Source organism: Azolla caroliniana, unplaced genomic scaffold (assembly GCF_043228905.1).
Source record: "Azolla caroliniana isolate FFs.n. ecotype wild unplaced genomic scaffold, voAzoCaro1.0.p SCAF_2, whole genome shotgun sequence".
NCBI lineage: Eukaryota > Viridiplantae > Streptophyta > Polypodiopsida > Salviniales > Salviniaceae > Azolla > Azolla caroliniana.
The window spans coordinates 3769891-3787470 of NW_028230437.1; the positions used below are offsets into that span (position 1 = coordinate 3769891).

At 37.5% G+C, this 17580-nt stretch overlaps 1 protein-coding gene across 4 annotated transcripts; it reads left to right on the forward strand.

The window, feature by feature from the left end:
* The first annotated feature begins 364 nt into the window (after window positions 1-364).
* LOC147867123 (pentatricopeptide repeat-containing protein At3g09040, mitochondrial-like) lies at window positions 365-9848 on the forward strand. Of its 4 annotated transcripts, none has more exons than XM_087314883.1 (2): window positions 365-507; window positions 7236-9848. In XM_087314883.1, the coding sequence occupies exons 1-2, from the start codon at window positions 389-391 to the stop codon at window positions 9337-9339; spliced, it is 2223 nt and encodes a 740-aa protein (XP_087171009.1). In that variant the 5' UTR covers window positions 365-388; the 3' UTR covers window positions 9340-9848. The 4 variants fall into 4 exon arrangements, with proteins under 4 accessions (XP_087171009.1, XP_087171010.1, XP_087171012.1 ...); XM_087314884.1 differs by having other exon boundaries at window positions 382-507; window positions 7231-9848; XM_087314886.1 differs by having other exon boundaries at window positions 384-507; window positions 7250-9848.
* The last annotated feature ends 7732 nt before the right edge of the window (window positions 9849-17580 follow it).

The window sequence follows — 17580 nt, forward strand, 5'->3', positions numbered from 1 at the left end:
AAAACGTTCCAGGTGAATGAATATTGACGATACGTATAAAACACATCGAATGGTTGTGCAAGTGAATAGACAACATTATATGTTATGTGGGGAGACAAGTGGTGCATAAGATATATCTATCAAGATGTTGCAAGGAAGGAAAGAAACCCTAAACCCTAGATATCTTGTTAATGTCCACAGGAGACTCATTGCGATCTATGAGAGACAAACAGGGGCCTAAGTGTTGGGGGGGGGGGGGAGGTGAAGGGCATTTGGGTAAATAAGAGAAAGTGAGGGGTATTCTTTATGTAATAAAATAAACCTTGAGGGGCACATTGTAATTTGTATTTTCTTACTGGTTAAAGCTTGTGGGCGAAATGAGAGAGGAAACAGACTGACTGATGGGCGTATGAAGAACTTAGAAGAGAAAGGATGGGAAGGCTATGGAAATCAAACCGAAGAATGGATCTTCTTTGGAAGGAATTCTTCTACGACCCATCGCTGTGGTTGGATCATCGCATCAATAAGGTGAGATTCAGAGGGAGGGAGAGGGAGAGGGAGATAGATAGATAGATAGTTTTTTAACATCCATGGAAAGACCGAATGCATCTGCGAGACAGGGCTAGCCCATGGCAAGGATTTAACTTGAGAGAGAGAGAGAGAGAAAGAAAGAAAGAAATATTAGTGTCTTTTAAGAGGCCAAAATGGCCTATAAGACCAAATAAGAGATTACATCTTAACTGTTGTCTTGTCTTTGAGAGAGAGAGAGAGAGATTATGATTTTCCTCCATGGAGTGTTCATCTTGCCTATTGGCAATTCAACACGTTCCACTACCCGTGTAGTGTAGTGGGTGACCGACCATACTCCATTGTGACAGCCATTGTAAATAGTGTTTTTTTATGCACATTTATTAATATAATTGCGTGTTTTCACCAAAAAAGAAGAAGAAGAGAGAGATTATGATGATCTTGATGACGATGATCAATGGCGACCGATGATGATGATGGATGATGATCCATGAAAGCATACATGACCCATGAGTCCCAACAATCATGGGCCCATGATGATTTTTGAAAACTTGTACGAATGAAAATAAAATGTAAAAAAATTGGAACAGAAAGAGAAAACAATGACACAGAAGCTTGATGTTTCTGACATTTCTAATCTTCGAATTGAATTTTGATTATGTTACATAGACCGGAAAAAAAAGCATAATGCCTAGTGTCATCATTTGAGCAAAAAACAGCATAGTGGCTTGTGTCATTGCGTTGATTCCTCAATATGATTTCTTGAAAAGCTAGTTCCAACCTTGTAGTAGCAATTCCTGGGAAAACATCTCACCCGAAGTCTTCATATGCCAAAGCATTCCAAAGTGATTTCTATTTTTGGTTCTGGTATGTTTGAGGCAAACATAGGACACACATTCATTTCAATATTATTGCCAACTCCTAGTTTATATTTTCAACATGTGTGTTCGTGTGTGCATCAGTTTTGATTGCACATCTCACCCTCCCGTGGGTATGAGTATCCAGATGTGAAGTTGGGCATCCACCAAACATCCTCTTAGTAATTTCTCCAATATTCAGTTTCAATGCTACTGCAATATTTCTCAAACTTAAATCTATATTAGACAGTTCTTCAGTTTATGTGGAGGGTTTCCAGTGGCCGAGTACAACATTGACTCAAGCTATCCTGTTCTTTTCTTTTCCTTTACATGCACATCCGCATATTCTTCAACAAGCTATCTTGCAAACCATTTCTGGATATTTTGAACCCAGCTAGACTAAATAAATTTTCTTTAGTGCGTTTTTCTGTTGTAAGCATTCAATTGCCCACTCTGCCTTGGAGACATTCACAGAGAAAGAAAAGAAAGAAATATATCTATTGATGTCTTTTAAGAAGCCGAAATAGCTATAAGACCAAACAAGAGATTGCATCTTAAAATTTTGTCTCTTCTTTGAGGACAAGAAACCAAAATAAATGTAACTAAATAAAAAGAGAAGCGACTAGAGAATCCCATTGTCCTTCATGTAAGGTTCTCAATTTGGATAGATTGTATTTTTTATCTTTGAAAGGTCTTTTGCATAGGTTGATCTTGGCTTGAGAGATCTCCAAAGCAAGGGAAGCACTTGCCATCGTGGGAAATAAAATGGTCTTCATCTGTGGATGGCTAGGATAGCAAGATCATGATCCACAAGGCCGGGGCAATGTGCTATTGCGTGATCTATTGTAACCCCTTTGCAATGTTCTATGAGAGAAAGAGAGATATTATTGTCTTTTAAGAGGCCAAAATGGCCTATAAGACCAAACAAGAGAGGATATCTTAAAATGTTTTCTTGTCTCTGAGAACAACCCAATACTAATGTAACCACATAAAAGAAACTTATTATAGAATATTGTTATCTAACATGTGAGCTTCTCTAGTCAGATGGATTGTATTGTCTTCAAAACATGTCCAAATGGGTTGATCTAGAATGGGGATATCTGTGAAGCAAGGGAAGCACCTGTTATGATGGGAGATAACAGCCTTCATCTTTCAATAACAAGGGTGGGGAGGTTGTGGTTCATAAGGTTAAGGTCTATGTGCATTATAAAATTGCTATTGTCCGATCTATTGTAACCCCTTTGCATTGTCTTGGGGAAGACCTAACTCGTATATCCCTTGATTGACTTGTAGCATGAGTAGGCGTGATGGGTCTGAAGAGGTTGTGATTGGTCTTTCCTAATGATCTTGATTCTATTACCTTGCAAAGTGGGCAAAAACATTGGTTAAAGAGGCAACGGTATCTCCCTCTTATTTCATAAAAAAACAGTACAGATACAAAACATAGTGTTTTTTTAATTCCACTGCTTGATAGTACAATTGGTAAGTTCTTTCTTTTAGAGGTGTGTGCATATCTGCCTACCTCAATCTCTAACTAATGTGAAGAGGTTCCCAACTTCCCTATCACACTGCGGAGCACATGTGATAGATGCGTATATCCAACCTGATGATGAATCCAACGTCCAATTTCTGTAAACGTTTTGCCTTATAATGGTTTAATCTCCTACCCAGAGACATGTTCTTCTTTGTCCAAATTGGTAATATTAGTTCGGATCAGTGTATTCTTTTCTATTGTGGTCATGTTCAGCTATATTGGAACAACGATAGTGTGTGTGTTCTTACATCATGTGAATGAAACATTTGTTGCATTCAGAATACCAACAATGATTATCTCTGTAGGCAGCGAGTTGTTCTGATGACATAAATACCAACTTGAGTATCTTTGTGTATCCCAAAGCCATGAGATACCTGTGACTAATCAGAATAATATATCAATGATTTATCATATGGGCAGTCATTGAGTCTAAAGGTCTCTCCAAATTTGTGCAATTATTTACCCTGTGAAGGTTCGGTCCCTAGGTTTCTACTCTATAGAAACGAGTTAGTGTCACAAGTGTATCGAATAGTCACAATTTAGTTCACAGCTCTTGGTATTGTATATGTGCACATTGTCTTCCGAGAGCACCAACGGCTGCATGTCCATGAGAAAGTTGAGCACATTCAGTGTTCCTTAAGGAGAATCAAGGCAACTGTGAATGGTACTCGTAGATATGTGCAGGATCATGTGTATGCCACCATATCCTCTCCCAAGAAGAATTCTGGAGTTGATCTTGTTACCCATGTGTGCAGCCATCGAGTCTAAAGGTCTCTCCAAAATTGTCCAATTATTTGCCTGTGAAGACTCGGTTCCCCTAGGTTTCCACTCTATAGAAAAGAGTTAGTGTCACAAGTGTATTGAATACTTACAAATTTAGTTCACAGCTCTTGGAATTGTATATATGCACATTGTGTTCCAAGAGTACCAAGGGTTGCATGTCCACGAGATAGTAGAACACGTTCAGCCTACATTCTCATCAAAGTTCTTTTGCTTGCTCAATGTGACTTGTTGGCACATGCTTGATGGAGTTGTGGGCCTATGGAAGAAGTCAATGATCTGTGGTTGCATCAGCATCCCATGTGCTAATACAGGCCTTTCCCTATGCTTATGAAGCTCAAGCAAGCCGTGGCCAAAGTCATGTAGGTCAGCCTTCACAATCATCTGTCGAAGAGTTGTTTATGGTACAAAGAGTGTGGGATACTTTTTTTTGACGCAAGAATCTTATATGTATAGAAAACAAGGTTCTTTAGTCACTTCTATTTCTATTTATTTACTGGTTTACTTAGTTACATTTATTTTGACTTGTTGTCCTCAAGGATAAGATAACATTTTAAGATGTAATTTCTTGTTTGGTCTTATAGATAGGCCTTTTTGGAATCTAATGAACACTATGTTTGTCATTGTATAATTTTTTATGAAGTAAGAGGGAGATACCACTGCAGCTTTGGGCAAGTGCTTTGGTCCACTACACAAGGTAATAGAATATGAGGACCAACAATGCTTGGGGCTTTTCTTGCTAGAACTCAAGATACACAAGGAAAAGTTGTTGAAGGACAATAACACAACCACACAAGTTTGTTAACCAAGAACAATCACAACTTTCTTTAGCCCCACCACTCCACTCATGCTACAAGTCAATCAAGGGCTACACAAATGGACTCCCAACCAATACATAGCCAAGGGGTTACAATAGATCGGGCAATAGCAATTTGCCGTGTACGTAGGCCCTAGCCTCATGAATCACAATCATTCTGGATCGACCTATGCTAGAGGTCTCTCAAAGACAAAACTTACAATCTATCTGACTTGAGAACTTATTATATGTACCGATAAGAAGATTCTTTAGTCACTTTTATCTTATTTACTTATTTACTTAATAACACTTACTTTGGCTTCTTGTTCTCAAAGACAAGATAACACTTAAGATGTAATCTCTTGTTTACTCTTATAGGCCAATTTGGCCTCTTACAAGACATTAATATATCTTTCTTTGTTTCTTTCTTCTGAAGCGTTTATAGGCTGGGTTACTGCATATGAAGTTTTCCTTGCCATCAACCTCTCTACTACATAAGCTGCAAGCCTTTCGACAAAGTTATGCAAAGTGCTCCCGATTTGATATTTTGGTGGTCCTAGAGAGAGTCTATCTTTGGCGTCTTGGGTCATAGAGAAGCACTCAATGGTTCCTGTAAATGTGAATCCTAGATAGATTTAGGAATTCAATGTCAAATTGCCCACATGCTATAGTGAAGACAATTTCTTAGCGAATGGTGTGAATGTGTGGAAAATCATGGTGTCAGTCTCTCCCAGCTTCATTGCGAACCCTTGTCTACAAAAACCATATAGGGCATAGTTGGTAAACCAAAATGTCATGTGTTAGAATCTTAATTAACATTAAGCAAACTTAAAGAGGAAAATAAGAAAGAAAGGGCGCTAGTCCACCCGACCACCCCCTAGCAAAGGTGAGAGATGGATCCAAGTCCCCCGTCAGTGTCCCATACGATCATGTACGGACATGGATCGTACCTTGGGTTCGAAGAAGAAGGAAGCACACGTGTATGAAGCTAGAGCTTTGCCACACTATCAAAGTCTCTATCTCAAAACAATAAAGAAAAGAGATGCCCCTTCTTGAAGGTAGCTAGCCTTCTTATATAGTCTCAAACCCTAGACCCTTGTGTATGTTTCCCACTTGGTTGCTTTTTTAATAAAAAGTAGCCAGGTGATGAAACACTCAAGTAATCTCTCACTGTAGGATTGAGATAACTCAATCCTCACCCTTCATCCTTACAAATTAACCCACAACTACAATTACGGTTATGCTCTTAACATACCCCCCCCCCCCCCCCCCCGTCTAAAAGATTGCATGCTTGCAATGAAAAGTCAGGGAAGTTTGTTTTAAGAGCATCTCGTCGCTCCCAAGTAGCATATTCTATAGAACAATCTATCCATTTAATTTTAAACACTTGAATATACTTATAATGTAAACTTTTAGTTTTTGAATCGAGAATTCTTTTTGGCTTATGAGGTTTAGATGACAAATCCTTAAAGCTATCCAAAGTTTTAATAAAAACTCAATTATTAGTAGGAGTTATTTGGGACAACTAACATGGAAGACATGATGAACTTTGATGCCAGTTGGAAGGTCGAGGCGATAGGCAGATGAACCAATACGCTTGAGGATTGTGAAAGGTCCACAAAAAGCACACTTACCCATAGATAATGTCGTAGAGTCACGAGGCACATGCAAGAACAAATACATGGGGTTGTCGATGCTGGTCAGCATAAAAGCGAGCTCTATCCTGAGCCGTTTTTATATTGTCTCAAGCTATATGCAACGTATCTTGCACATCCCTTAGAAAATTTTGTGTAGTGTGTAGCTCATCACGATGAATGTTGACATCGACCGGGGCACATGGCTGAAAATCATGCATCAACATAAAAGGTCTATATCCAGTCAATGTATGTTTGATATTTGTAACCATAGTTGTGGGCTAATTTGTAAGGATGAACGGTGAGGATTGAGTTATCTCAATCCTACGGTGAAAGATAACTTTAGAGTATTTAATCTCTTGGCTACCTTTTATAAAAAAAGAAACCAAGTGGGAAACACACCCAAGGGTCTAGGGTTTGAGCCTATATAAGAAGGCTAGCTACCTTCATGAAGGGGCATCTCTTTTCTTTATTTTTTTTAGATAGAGGCTCTGATAGTGCGGCAAAGCTCTAGCGTCATACATGTGTGCTTCCTTCTTCTTTGAACCCAAGGTACGATCCATGTCTGTACACGGTGGTATGGGACACTGGCAGGGGACTTGGATCTGTCTCTCACCTCCGCTAGGGGGTGGACTGCGCCCTTTCTTCCTTAGTTTCCTCTTTACTTTTACTTAACGTTAATTGAGATTCTAACAGTTCTTCATCCTTTCAAATTAGCCCACAACTACGGTTACAGTTGTGCTTGTAACATTACGGGTTCTACCCCTATATACCACATACCCATCTTGTAAATTAGAGAGATTTGAATCCATGTATTCACATGTGTGTAGTAGAAGGTCAAAATGATCTGTGTGACGAAAGTTACAGCAATTTTACGTATATGATACCAATGCCATTTGAAAAGCTAAAGAAAAAAATAGTACCAAGGTCAACACTTCTCTTTGCACTTTCTCCTGTTGCACGTGTTTGACCCCAAAGCAATATTTAGTGTTACATCACATTTGCCATGCCAATTTTCTGGTGTGACACTTGCCTTTTATGTTTTAACATGATCTTGTCCTTTATTATTGTATAGAAATACAAACACCTTTTTATCAACTAGATTCAATTGTTTTTACTTAGAGAAGCTCCACATTGCCAGACTTTAGACACAGGATCACCAAAAAGTCTTTATGGATTTGTGAAGTTTTCCATCCTTCTTGGATATATGAAGAGCTTAGGAGGAGAAAAATGTTTGATGGAGAGATACAGATAGGTAACATCATCAATGAGAGTCAAAGGCATGATTTCACCTTTGTGGATTTACTGAAGGCATGTGCCAAGAAGAAAGATCTAATTGAGGGAACCAAATTACATGCCGATATTCTGGAATGGGGCTTACTTGAAAGAGAGTTAGTTGTAAAGAACCCTTACTTAGCTAGTGCTTTGATCAACATGTATGCCAAATGTGGTATGCTTACAAAAGCACGACAAGTGCACGAAGAACTTCCCGTTCGAAATATATACACTTGGAATGCAATGATTGGAGGATACGTCCAGCAAGGTGAAGGTTATGAAGCATTAAACTATTTTGAACAGATGCAAAAGGAGGGTTTCTCTCCGAATGTGATTACTTTCCTTTGTATCCTGAAGGCTTGTGGAAGCACGAAAGATTTAGACAAGGGTAAACAAATTCATGAGGAGATTGCTAATAGAACTCTTCTGGAGCAAAATAATCTTGTGCTTGGCACTGCTTTGGTGGATATGTATGCGAAATGTGGTGCACTTGCGAAAGCACAAAAGCTGCATGATAAGCTTCTTGTTAGAGATGTCGTCTCGTGGTCGGCATTAATTTCAGGGTATGCTAATCAAGGACAAAGTGATGAAGCATTAATTGGTTTTGATCGTATGAGAGACGAAGGCATTTCTCCGAATTCTGTAACTTTCCTTTGCATTTTGAAGGCTTGTGGCAAAAAAGGAGCTATAGATAAGGGTAAACAAATTCATGATGAAATTGAGAATATGAAGCTTCTGGAGAAAGATATTGTTCTGGGTACGGCGTTGGTGGACATGTATGTTAAATGTGATGCTCTTGCAAAAGCACGACAAGTTCTTAAAGAGCTTCATGTTCGAGATGTAGTGTCTTGGAATGCATTAATTGCAGGGTATGCCCAGAAAGAACTATGTTACGAAGCATTTGACTGTTTTGAAGAGATGCAAAGCGAGGGTCTGTCACCAGACTTAGTTACTTTTACCTGCATCCTAAAAGCTTGTGGCAGCATAGGAGCTATTGAAAAAGGGAAACAAATTCACTACGAGATTATTAGGAGGGGATTGCTCAAGAAAAATGGCACAATTGGAAATGCTTTGGTGGATATGTATGTGAAATGTGGTATGTTTGTAAAAGCACATGAAGTATTGGAAGGGTTTTCTATTAGAGATGTGGTCTCTTGGTCGGCAATAATCGCAGGGTATGCTCAACAAGGGCTAGGCCATGAAGCATTGAACTGCTTTGAACTGATGCAAAGTGAAGGAGTCTCTCCAAATGTGGTCACGTTTATTTGCATTTTGAAAGCATGTGGCAGCACAGGGACTATTGGCAAGGGTGAGGAAATCCATAGTATGATTGTGGATAAGGACTTGCTTAAGAAAGATATCATGGTTGGCAATGCTTTGGTTGATATGTATGCAAAATGTGGTGCTCTTGCAAGAGCATACCAAGTATTAGAAGAGCTTCCCATGCGTGATGCAGTGTCTTGGTCTTCATTAATAGCAGGATATGCTCAGAAGAGGCAAGGTTATGAAGCACTGGAATGTTTTCAACACATGAAAGATGAGGGGCTTTCTCCCGATGGAGTCACTTTACTTTGTGTTTTAAGTGCATGTAGCCACTCAGGGCTATTGGATGAAGCCCAAATGTGTTTCATGTATATGAATAAAGAAACCAGAATCACACCAAACCTAAAACACCATATGCATATGGTGCTTGTTTTGGGATGTTTGGGATATTTCAATAATGCAATGTCCGTGATCAAGACAATGCCATCCTCTGAATATGCTCCAGTTTGGCTTGCACTGTTGGACTCTTGTAAGAAATTGGGGAATGCAAAGTTTGGGAGACTAGCATTTGATCATACGGTGGGCCTTGATGATACTTGTACTCCAGCTGATGTCTTTATATCTAATTTGTCTCTAGCTTCAGCCTTGGATATTAGGACATCTCCCTTATTAAGGTTCAGAGATAGATTATGAGGCGTTGTCAAAATGATGTTTGCATTCTTGAAGTGCGGACATAAGCGAGGGTGGAATTAAAAAGTCAGTCCTAAAAAACAACTCAAGGAAGAGTTTTTAGGGTTACTGGATTTAAATATGGTTTGAGAGACCCAGAAGGCAAGCATAGATAAGAGGCATCAAGGGCTTTCATGATGGTCTAGTGGTAAAGCTTGTGTCCAACGGTAATGCACAAGATGAGTCACCAGTTATGATGCCTATTTTCGCACTGGTTGTGAATGAGTAAAAAGTTATTTGGTGAATACTAAATTGGTGAACCAAAGGCCTCTTCATGAATTTGTGCTCAAGCTTTGAGTTTGCTTTCACTCACTGGATATCCTTGGTAATGACATGATAAAGAGAAAGGGTGTGGCAGGCTGAATCAAGCATCAAAGCACAATAGCTGAATAATTTGTAAATTGAAAAGCATTAGCTCGACCTTTGTAAATTGAGAATATGCTGATAATCCAAGCATCGGATCATTGTAAACTGGTGCTAAAACAATATGCGAATTTACAAAGGTAAATTTTTTCATAAATGGCCGAATTTAGGAAAGGCTCTAGACAAGAGAAACCTTGGGAATGCAACCAAAGAAGACTACAACTGTTCAAGATTTATATAGCGGCTATGGAAGTGATCATTGTCATTTGAGGATATTAGCAATCTCTATCTATCCTTTATAAAAATAGCATTGTAACCACTCACCCCGATGTGCCATTGATTTCTTATCAATCATCTTACTATCTAATCATGGCACGTGAGCAAGAAGTCAGACCAGAAGGATATATGCGAAGGAAACCCAACATGCCATACTACCATAAATATCATGTTAGAAGACTAAATTCTATACTCATCAAAGGACAACTTGCAATCTTAACATGGCAATGTTGCACTACAAACTGTGTGCAATCAGGAGAGAACAATGATGACTTCACCACTCCACAACATTAGCACAATATAGTTTCCAAAAAGATTTATTCTATAATATGAGAGAATCAAAGGAACACAAAAAGGAAATACTAGCTGAGTTGACTACTAGTTTTAGGCCATCATATGAGAGGATTAACCATATTGTGTGGGTTAGTGGGAAACATCAAATGCATTTGTTTTATTTTTATAAATGAAACTAAAAAGAGTGCTTGTTACATCAAGTCAACATCTTTGAAGAAAATGGTGCCATACCTCAACGTCTTGTCACATTTTAAACATACATAAGGTTATTCCATATAAAAGGCATCATTCAATATATCATAAGTTAGATATTAGCTTCAAATTGTTATGCTTTCTTTTAAATAATTGATAGTTAATATCTTTAAACAGTTGATCATGGCCCACGAGGTGGTGGCCTATGTGCTTGGCATAGTACGTAAAATTCGTGTTCGTTTAGTATAACATTCGTTTTCCTATGTTGGAAAACGAATGCGAATGTTATCCAAACATTCTTGTGTTTTTTTTGTTTTTTTCCCATTTTTTTAATGTTTTTTTTTTCTATTTTTAGGCTTATCTACCTCATAATAAATAGTTAATCCAAAAGTATGGTATTTATCATTCTTTGAGGGTGTTTTTCTTTCACGAATGATTGAACCATTCACGAATGCGAAATGCACGTATGGGACGTATGGTTCATACTATGCTTGGCATATTGTGATTGCAATGTCCTCATGGGAGCTCATTTGTGTAGCCCCTTGATTGACTTGTATAGCATGAGCATGAGTGTTGGAACTAAAGAAATTGTGATTGTTCTTTGTTGTTAAGCTTGCGTGGCTGAGATGTTGTGCGCCAAAATTTCTCCATGTGTATCTTCAATTTTAGCAAGAAAAGTCCCAAGCACATTAGGTCCTCAGTTTCCATAATCTTACGTAGTGAGCTAGAGCCTTGCTTAAAGAGGATGGCATTTCCCTCTTACTTCATAGAAAACAATACAATGGCAAACATAGTATTCTTTAGATTCCACTCCCTAATGAAAAAATTGGCAATTCGTGTATAGGTATTTGTGCATATCTCACCACCTCAATCTCTAATTATTCGAAAGAAGTTTGCAACAACCTATCATACTATGCAATGCATAGGATAGATGCATGTCCATATAAGAGAGCCTAATGATGAATCTATCCTCTAAAGTGTCTCTAAAGGGTCAATATGTGATCCAAAGTTGTGGGGCCCTTCCAAAAGCCTACTTTCCCTGCTAAATAGTAGCCATTTCTCTCTACCCATATACTCAAATTTGAATTACATTAGCCATATAGTTTAACCAAGTAATGACCAATCAAGATTTTGCTATAATTTCTTTGCATCATGGGTTTCCAACTCTTAAAGATTTGCACAACAGTATGTTCTGTGCAAAAAGTGAGGAAACCTTCACACTAGCTCTATTAAATATGTGTGCTAGCAATACAAGCAAGATGTCACAACCATATATAAAGTGCTCACCAATTAATCCATCATGATCTTGGGCCTTCCTAAATTGTTATTGATAAATGGTGTTTCTTTCATTCTGAGTAAAAAAGCTAGATTCATTTGGGTGTGAACCATGTGCATGAAGTGTGGGTGGATTGGGGTTATCATGTAGTACTTTTGCATATTCATGCCCCACTTTAGGTGAGGTCACTTGTTTGTAGGTTGCCTCTCATTAAACATTCTCCAGACAACTTTATTCTCGTCCTACAAACAACCACTACTATGATATTCAAACTTAGTTAAATAGGATCTCTTCTTCTTCCTCGTGAGACATTGGAAGGTTTCTCTTGCTTGTTTGTGAGTAATAAGTATAAATCCCCCGAGTTACGTCACAATCCAAGCATCTCCTTGTATCACGATATTCCTCATCATACAAATTGGTTTGTATGGTTGGGTTCATTTCTCATTGTGTGCGTGTGGCTGCGTTATACAATGAGTTTGACAAATCCTTTGTAACTTTGTCTAGAGGTGCGAAAGGATCCAATTCTAGAATGCAATTATATATTCCACAACAATACACATCAACTGTTTACCCAATAAATTGGTATTTAGCCAATCCACTATCCTTATTAGCATATATCCCTTGTACATCCATCCTTCACCTCAAAGCATATATACATGATCCACTGCCAAGCCAATAGGTCTACCCAATATAGTGCATTTTGTTATTTCAAGCATAAGAGACATAGATATCCCATCAAGTAATCAACTATGTTTGCACTTCCTTTGGGATTCCAACATTTCAAATCATCTAATTTAGGCCATTATGACAAACCATGTTATATATCACAAATCCATGCGCACTTCCCTAGGCTAGAAAGTGTTTGCCATATTGTGTTACTTCACTCATGTCTTGATCTTGTCGCTTTACTTCTTCCGTAATAACTTCTCCATACATAGCCTCATTGGTTGTCAAACAGAGTTGTTTGTTCATCCTTGGTTTAGTCATGATAGATTTGCACATTGAAGTCTCCTAGTATATCATGCATAACAACAAATCTTATGGTATCATCATTTAAATAATAGATATGATGATTCTCTAAGAGGTTTAAATCTTGGAAAGTAACAAATCGCAATGTATTGTTGCCTTAAGTCCCTTCTTTTGATTTGTATCCACATATAGTATGCATTTACACCTTATGCACAACATGCCCTCTATCATGAAGCTCTTTTCTTGACAACCCTAAACCCTATATTTTTTTCCACACTTCAAAGCTTTTTTCTTTTCCATATCCATAAATCGGAGGGTCAAGGTATTAGCTCTAGACTCATCCCTTCTTACTCTCTAGGCCAAAGCAAATGGAATATCTAATGCCCCCCCATATTTGTTCTAAGATTCTTGGTATCTGCTTGTGAGCTTCCTTTTTTAGCCTGACCAACCACTCATACATGTAAGACATAAGCCTTCCTTTTGGTTTCTTCTTCAAATGTAGCATTTGTGATTTCCATATTATCCACTAATGTTCCTTTTTGCCTTTTCATCACCTCTATCCAGGTAGAATTAGCTTTAATTTCTTTGAGAGTATGCTCATCTTGAGCTTTGGCACTTTGGCCATCTCTACCCATGTTTGTATTTCCTTTCACAGTGTCTTTTATTTTTGATGCAAATGGTCATTAACACTCCCTCCTTCCATGAATTCTATTTTTTGATCGAATGAAACGTCATGAGAATCTTTCAGATAACAAGTACAAACACAAAATGTAGTCAACAAAAATTAATCCAAATATTATCACTTCTAACAATACATAAATTGGGAGGTCGGGCGACATTATTGTGGCGAATTTTCCTAAACTATAGAGATGCATTTTTCCACATCTTTGTGTCTTGTTAAATTGACTTTAATAGCTATAGTTCGATCTTATTTGAGGATATTTCATTCTATAGGTACAATGACATGTCATCTTTAAGCCCTTAAGTTTGATTTCTTTATGAGACTTCTGATGTCTTTTTATAGGCATCCAACTCTTTTTCTGTTTCTCTAACTCCTTTTGCCTTTCCTCTTTTAAAGTTCCTTCAATGTCGTCTCTCATACTGATACATTTGATATGTTGCATAATCTAATGATTTAAGATATCACTTTTCCCTTTTTCAACATTTAATGGAACTTGCATTTTCAGTGGCTTGTGCACTCTTCCGACACCACTTAGGTGCTCCAAACTCACCCTTTTCTAAATCTATGGTATCTTATTGGGGTCTTCTATATATTTGGACCATCTTTATGCCTATTGTAATCCATATCTTCATTCCTTGTCCATTTGAGATCCATGGTATTCTAAAGCTTGGATAGCGAGTGCAAGGATTAGGTTAAAGAAATGCAAAGCATAGAGGGAGGAACGCAAAGATTAAGGTGATTGTAGAGATTAGGCAAAGTTTTTTGCAATTGTATTTGAAATACATTAGTTTTATGGTTGTGTGTATCCTTCCTAGGAAAGGATGTTCATACTTCGAAGCACAAAGTCTTTATGTGTGAATAAGGTATACACACATGAGCTCAACCTTCTAGGTGTTCTCCTTAGTGTGACACTCAAAAGCATCACCCCCACTTAATATGTCCTCATAACTTTCACAAGTTGCACTATATTCAGAGCATGTAAAAAGAAAGTGACTCGCATTCTCTACTGGATCATCCTTCCATACCTTACATGCCGTTCTATTTGGTAATTTTGATGCCATAATGCAATTGCAATACCAAGCTTGTCTAATTGGCTGCAAAGGAGTGTTAGGGCTCTACTAGAGTTAATACTCATGAGTAATGAGATATGGTTAAACACGATCAATAAGCCTTCTTGCCTTATATTGAACCCAAAATTCATGGTTGATGTTTGCTATGTAACATTCTAGTTTTGTCCTTTTAGCATCTTCCCACTTCTTCCTTGTGGTTATGTTAACCTTCCCCCATGCTTAACCCCATTTGACTTAGTATTCTACAAATCTATTCTTAGTTTTTGGTTAGCATATAGCTCGCTAATTTAATTGTGCAATAGTAACTTGATGCTCTATTGACATGCCAATTTCCACCATTCTATTCCTAAGGTTACTTCATGCCACTATATCCAAAAACATTTAAAGTCAACAAAACAACAATAGAGTGTCTTTCCCAACTTTCGTAAATAATTACTCTTAATGTAATCAAATGATCCACATTGGAGTGTTCTGTTCTATAACTTCCTTGCCCAAGTGCTTGTTTGTTTCAACTTTTGCTCCATGCACTTACCTTTTGCTCCATGATAGTGTTACGGCTCAATAAAAGTTTAGCTCACCATGTTTGCGCAATAATTTGATACCTCATTTTTATCTCATGCATTGAAAATTGCGTTATTAATCCAATTCATGAGCCAATGATTTGGCAAACCTTGTTTAATGGCTTGATCTATAATATTCATTATTCAATGACAAGTACATGGCATTGTCCATTTTAAGAGCTCAATTGTAAAGACTGTTACATTTGCTACTTTGCCATTAGCCATCTTTTTTGTTCCCTTATTGACATCTTCAATATCAATGCATGTATTACAAGGTATTTCAATGTTCTCAACCATAGGAGTCACTCCTTCGTGTATATTTAGCCTTTACACATATTCTAACATCTCCTCATTTTTAAATTCACCTTTTGTGTCTTCCTTCTTACCAATGAGTTGTCTCCAATATGTTTTAGTTCGAGCTTAAACAACTTTTTCTTTTTTTGTTTTGTGTATTTAGAAGTATTGTCTTTTCTTTCTCCTCACTACCTTTTTATATCGGTGCCATGCCATGGCCTGTTCACTTTTCCCTACTTCAAAGGGACTTCAAACTTATATAGTTTGAGATACATCTTACATTCCTACTAAAACCAAGAATTACAAACTAAATCTTTTATGTCCACCAACATGCATTTCAAACTATTGATATCCTACCTCAAGAATGACATCTTTCAAATGTCTCAAATTTTCTTTATCATTACCTAAAGAGAGCTTTGACAAATGGTTCTCAACTACTTTTGTATATATCCTAGCTTTATTGTCACTAGGTCGAATGATGTATCTTCTTTCATATTTCACTTTACCACATTTGTTGATGTAGTGTGAGAATGTAAGATCAAAGCACAAGGGCTTGTTGTCTAAGTAAGGGGATAGATGACCCATCTTAAATGCATTAACCATGGATAGATCACATGCCTTCATTAGTACTAACCTACTACAGATCCTCCACTTGAGGCTAGTAAACATGTGAGTGCAATCGTTAAAGAAAAAACATTTATACTGTAGAGAATCGATGGTGATTCTTGTGCAGCGAAATAGATGTGCGTTATGTGCGTATATGTGTGAGAGAAAAAGAGAGGAGATAAAAGAGAACTCAAGATAGATAAATGAGAGAAAATTAGAATACTCAAGAAGAAGGTGTATATTTCACAAGTAGAATAAGATTTACAAAATGTAGCATAACAAGGAGTCACAACTGACTTAGTATAAAGTGTGAGGAGGGTGCTTATATATAGTCACCATCTCTCTTCATTAACTAACTACAACAACCACTCTCTCTCTTGGGGAATATGAAGACTCATAGTCATGGGGAATATATAACTTATTAGTTATGTGTCATAGAATATGATTCTATGACACATAGTTAATGTGTAGAGAGTAGTGGTGTGACTCTTGACCTTTGAGTAATCATAGATTCTCAAAAGGTGTGTTCACACGTTGCACTATGTTGAGCTTGATTCTCAACATATACCATGTAAGACAATCAAGTTTGTGTAGTGAAGCATATCTATATGAATTCTTCCTTAATCTATCACAATACAATCCTTTATGAGTTACATAATAGACGATCCGCTATATTTTCTTTTGATATCTCCATATTTTGGTTTTTTGCAAGTCTCGCATTAAAATTTCCCATAATCAACACTTTACCAAGCTTCTAAAAAACAAGTACATCTTGACATAAGTCTCTGAAGGGATGGTCAAATTCCAACCAAAATCTACTATAGTAGTTTGACTCTTTATGAGGAATCTAGCATTTTGTTATGCAAAGGTTTTCTTTACTCAATTTAATCTCAAACCATTGGTATTGCTTATAATCATCATACTTACATAACTTTATATAATTATCCAAGCTCTCATGGTAAATGCATGTTACCACGACACATCTAAAATTCTCTTTGGAGCATAGTTCTAGCCATACGTCCCATTCGTGTCATACTCAAACGCCAATATTCGTATCATACTCATACGTGAAAAGGCTCCAAGTATGATTGAAATCCATACGCGGTACATAGATATATTATATATACATATGGTGTATATGGTGTACATAGTGTGTGTGTGTGTGAGGGGGAGAGAGAGAGAGAGAGAGCGTGTGTGGTCTAGAGAGAGAAGCCTTGTTTTGCATGTGTGAGGAGACAATGATTGTGTGAGGAGACAGTGATTGAGTGTATATCTAGACTCTAGAAAGAGAGAGAGAGAGAGAGGAGCTATGGGTTTTGTCTGTGTGAGGGAGTATGTAATATGTATATTAGATATCTAGATTTTGTAGAGAGAGAAAATCTGTCAGTTCTCGTGTGAGTCTTGAGAGAGAGAGTGTGTGTGTATGTGTGTCAGATGTCACTTCTATTCACAAAATATTATGAATATCAAAAATTAAAAAAACCAAAAAAAAGTCAAAAAAAGAAAAAAAAAAGCCAAACGAATATCGCGTATCATACGCGTACGTTTGCAAACGTTCGCGTACGTCCAGTAAATTGGACGTACGCGAATATTAGGAACTATGCTTTGGAGTGAGGCCAGATC

Bases quoted from the DNA above. Each gene is read 5' to 3' on its own strand.
- LOC147867123 (XM_087314883.1), top strand. From the start codon at position 389: ATGAAGAACTTAGAAGAGAAAGGATGGGAAGGCTATGGAAATCAAACC. The intron at 508-7,235 runs GTGAGATTCAGA...TACTTAGAGAAG, and splicing joins TGGATCATCGCATCAATAAG to CTCCACATTGCCAGACTTTA.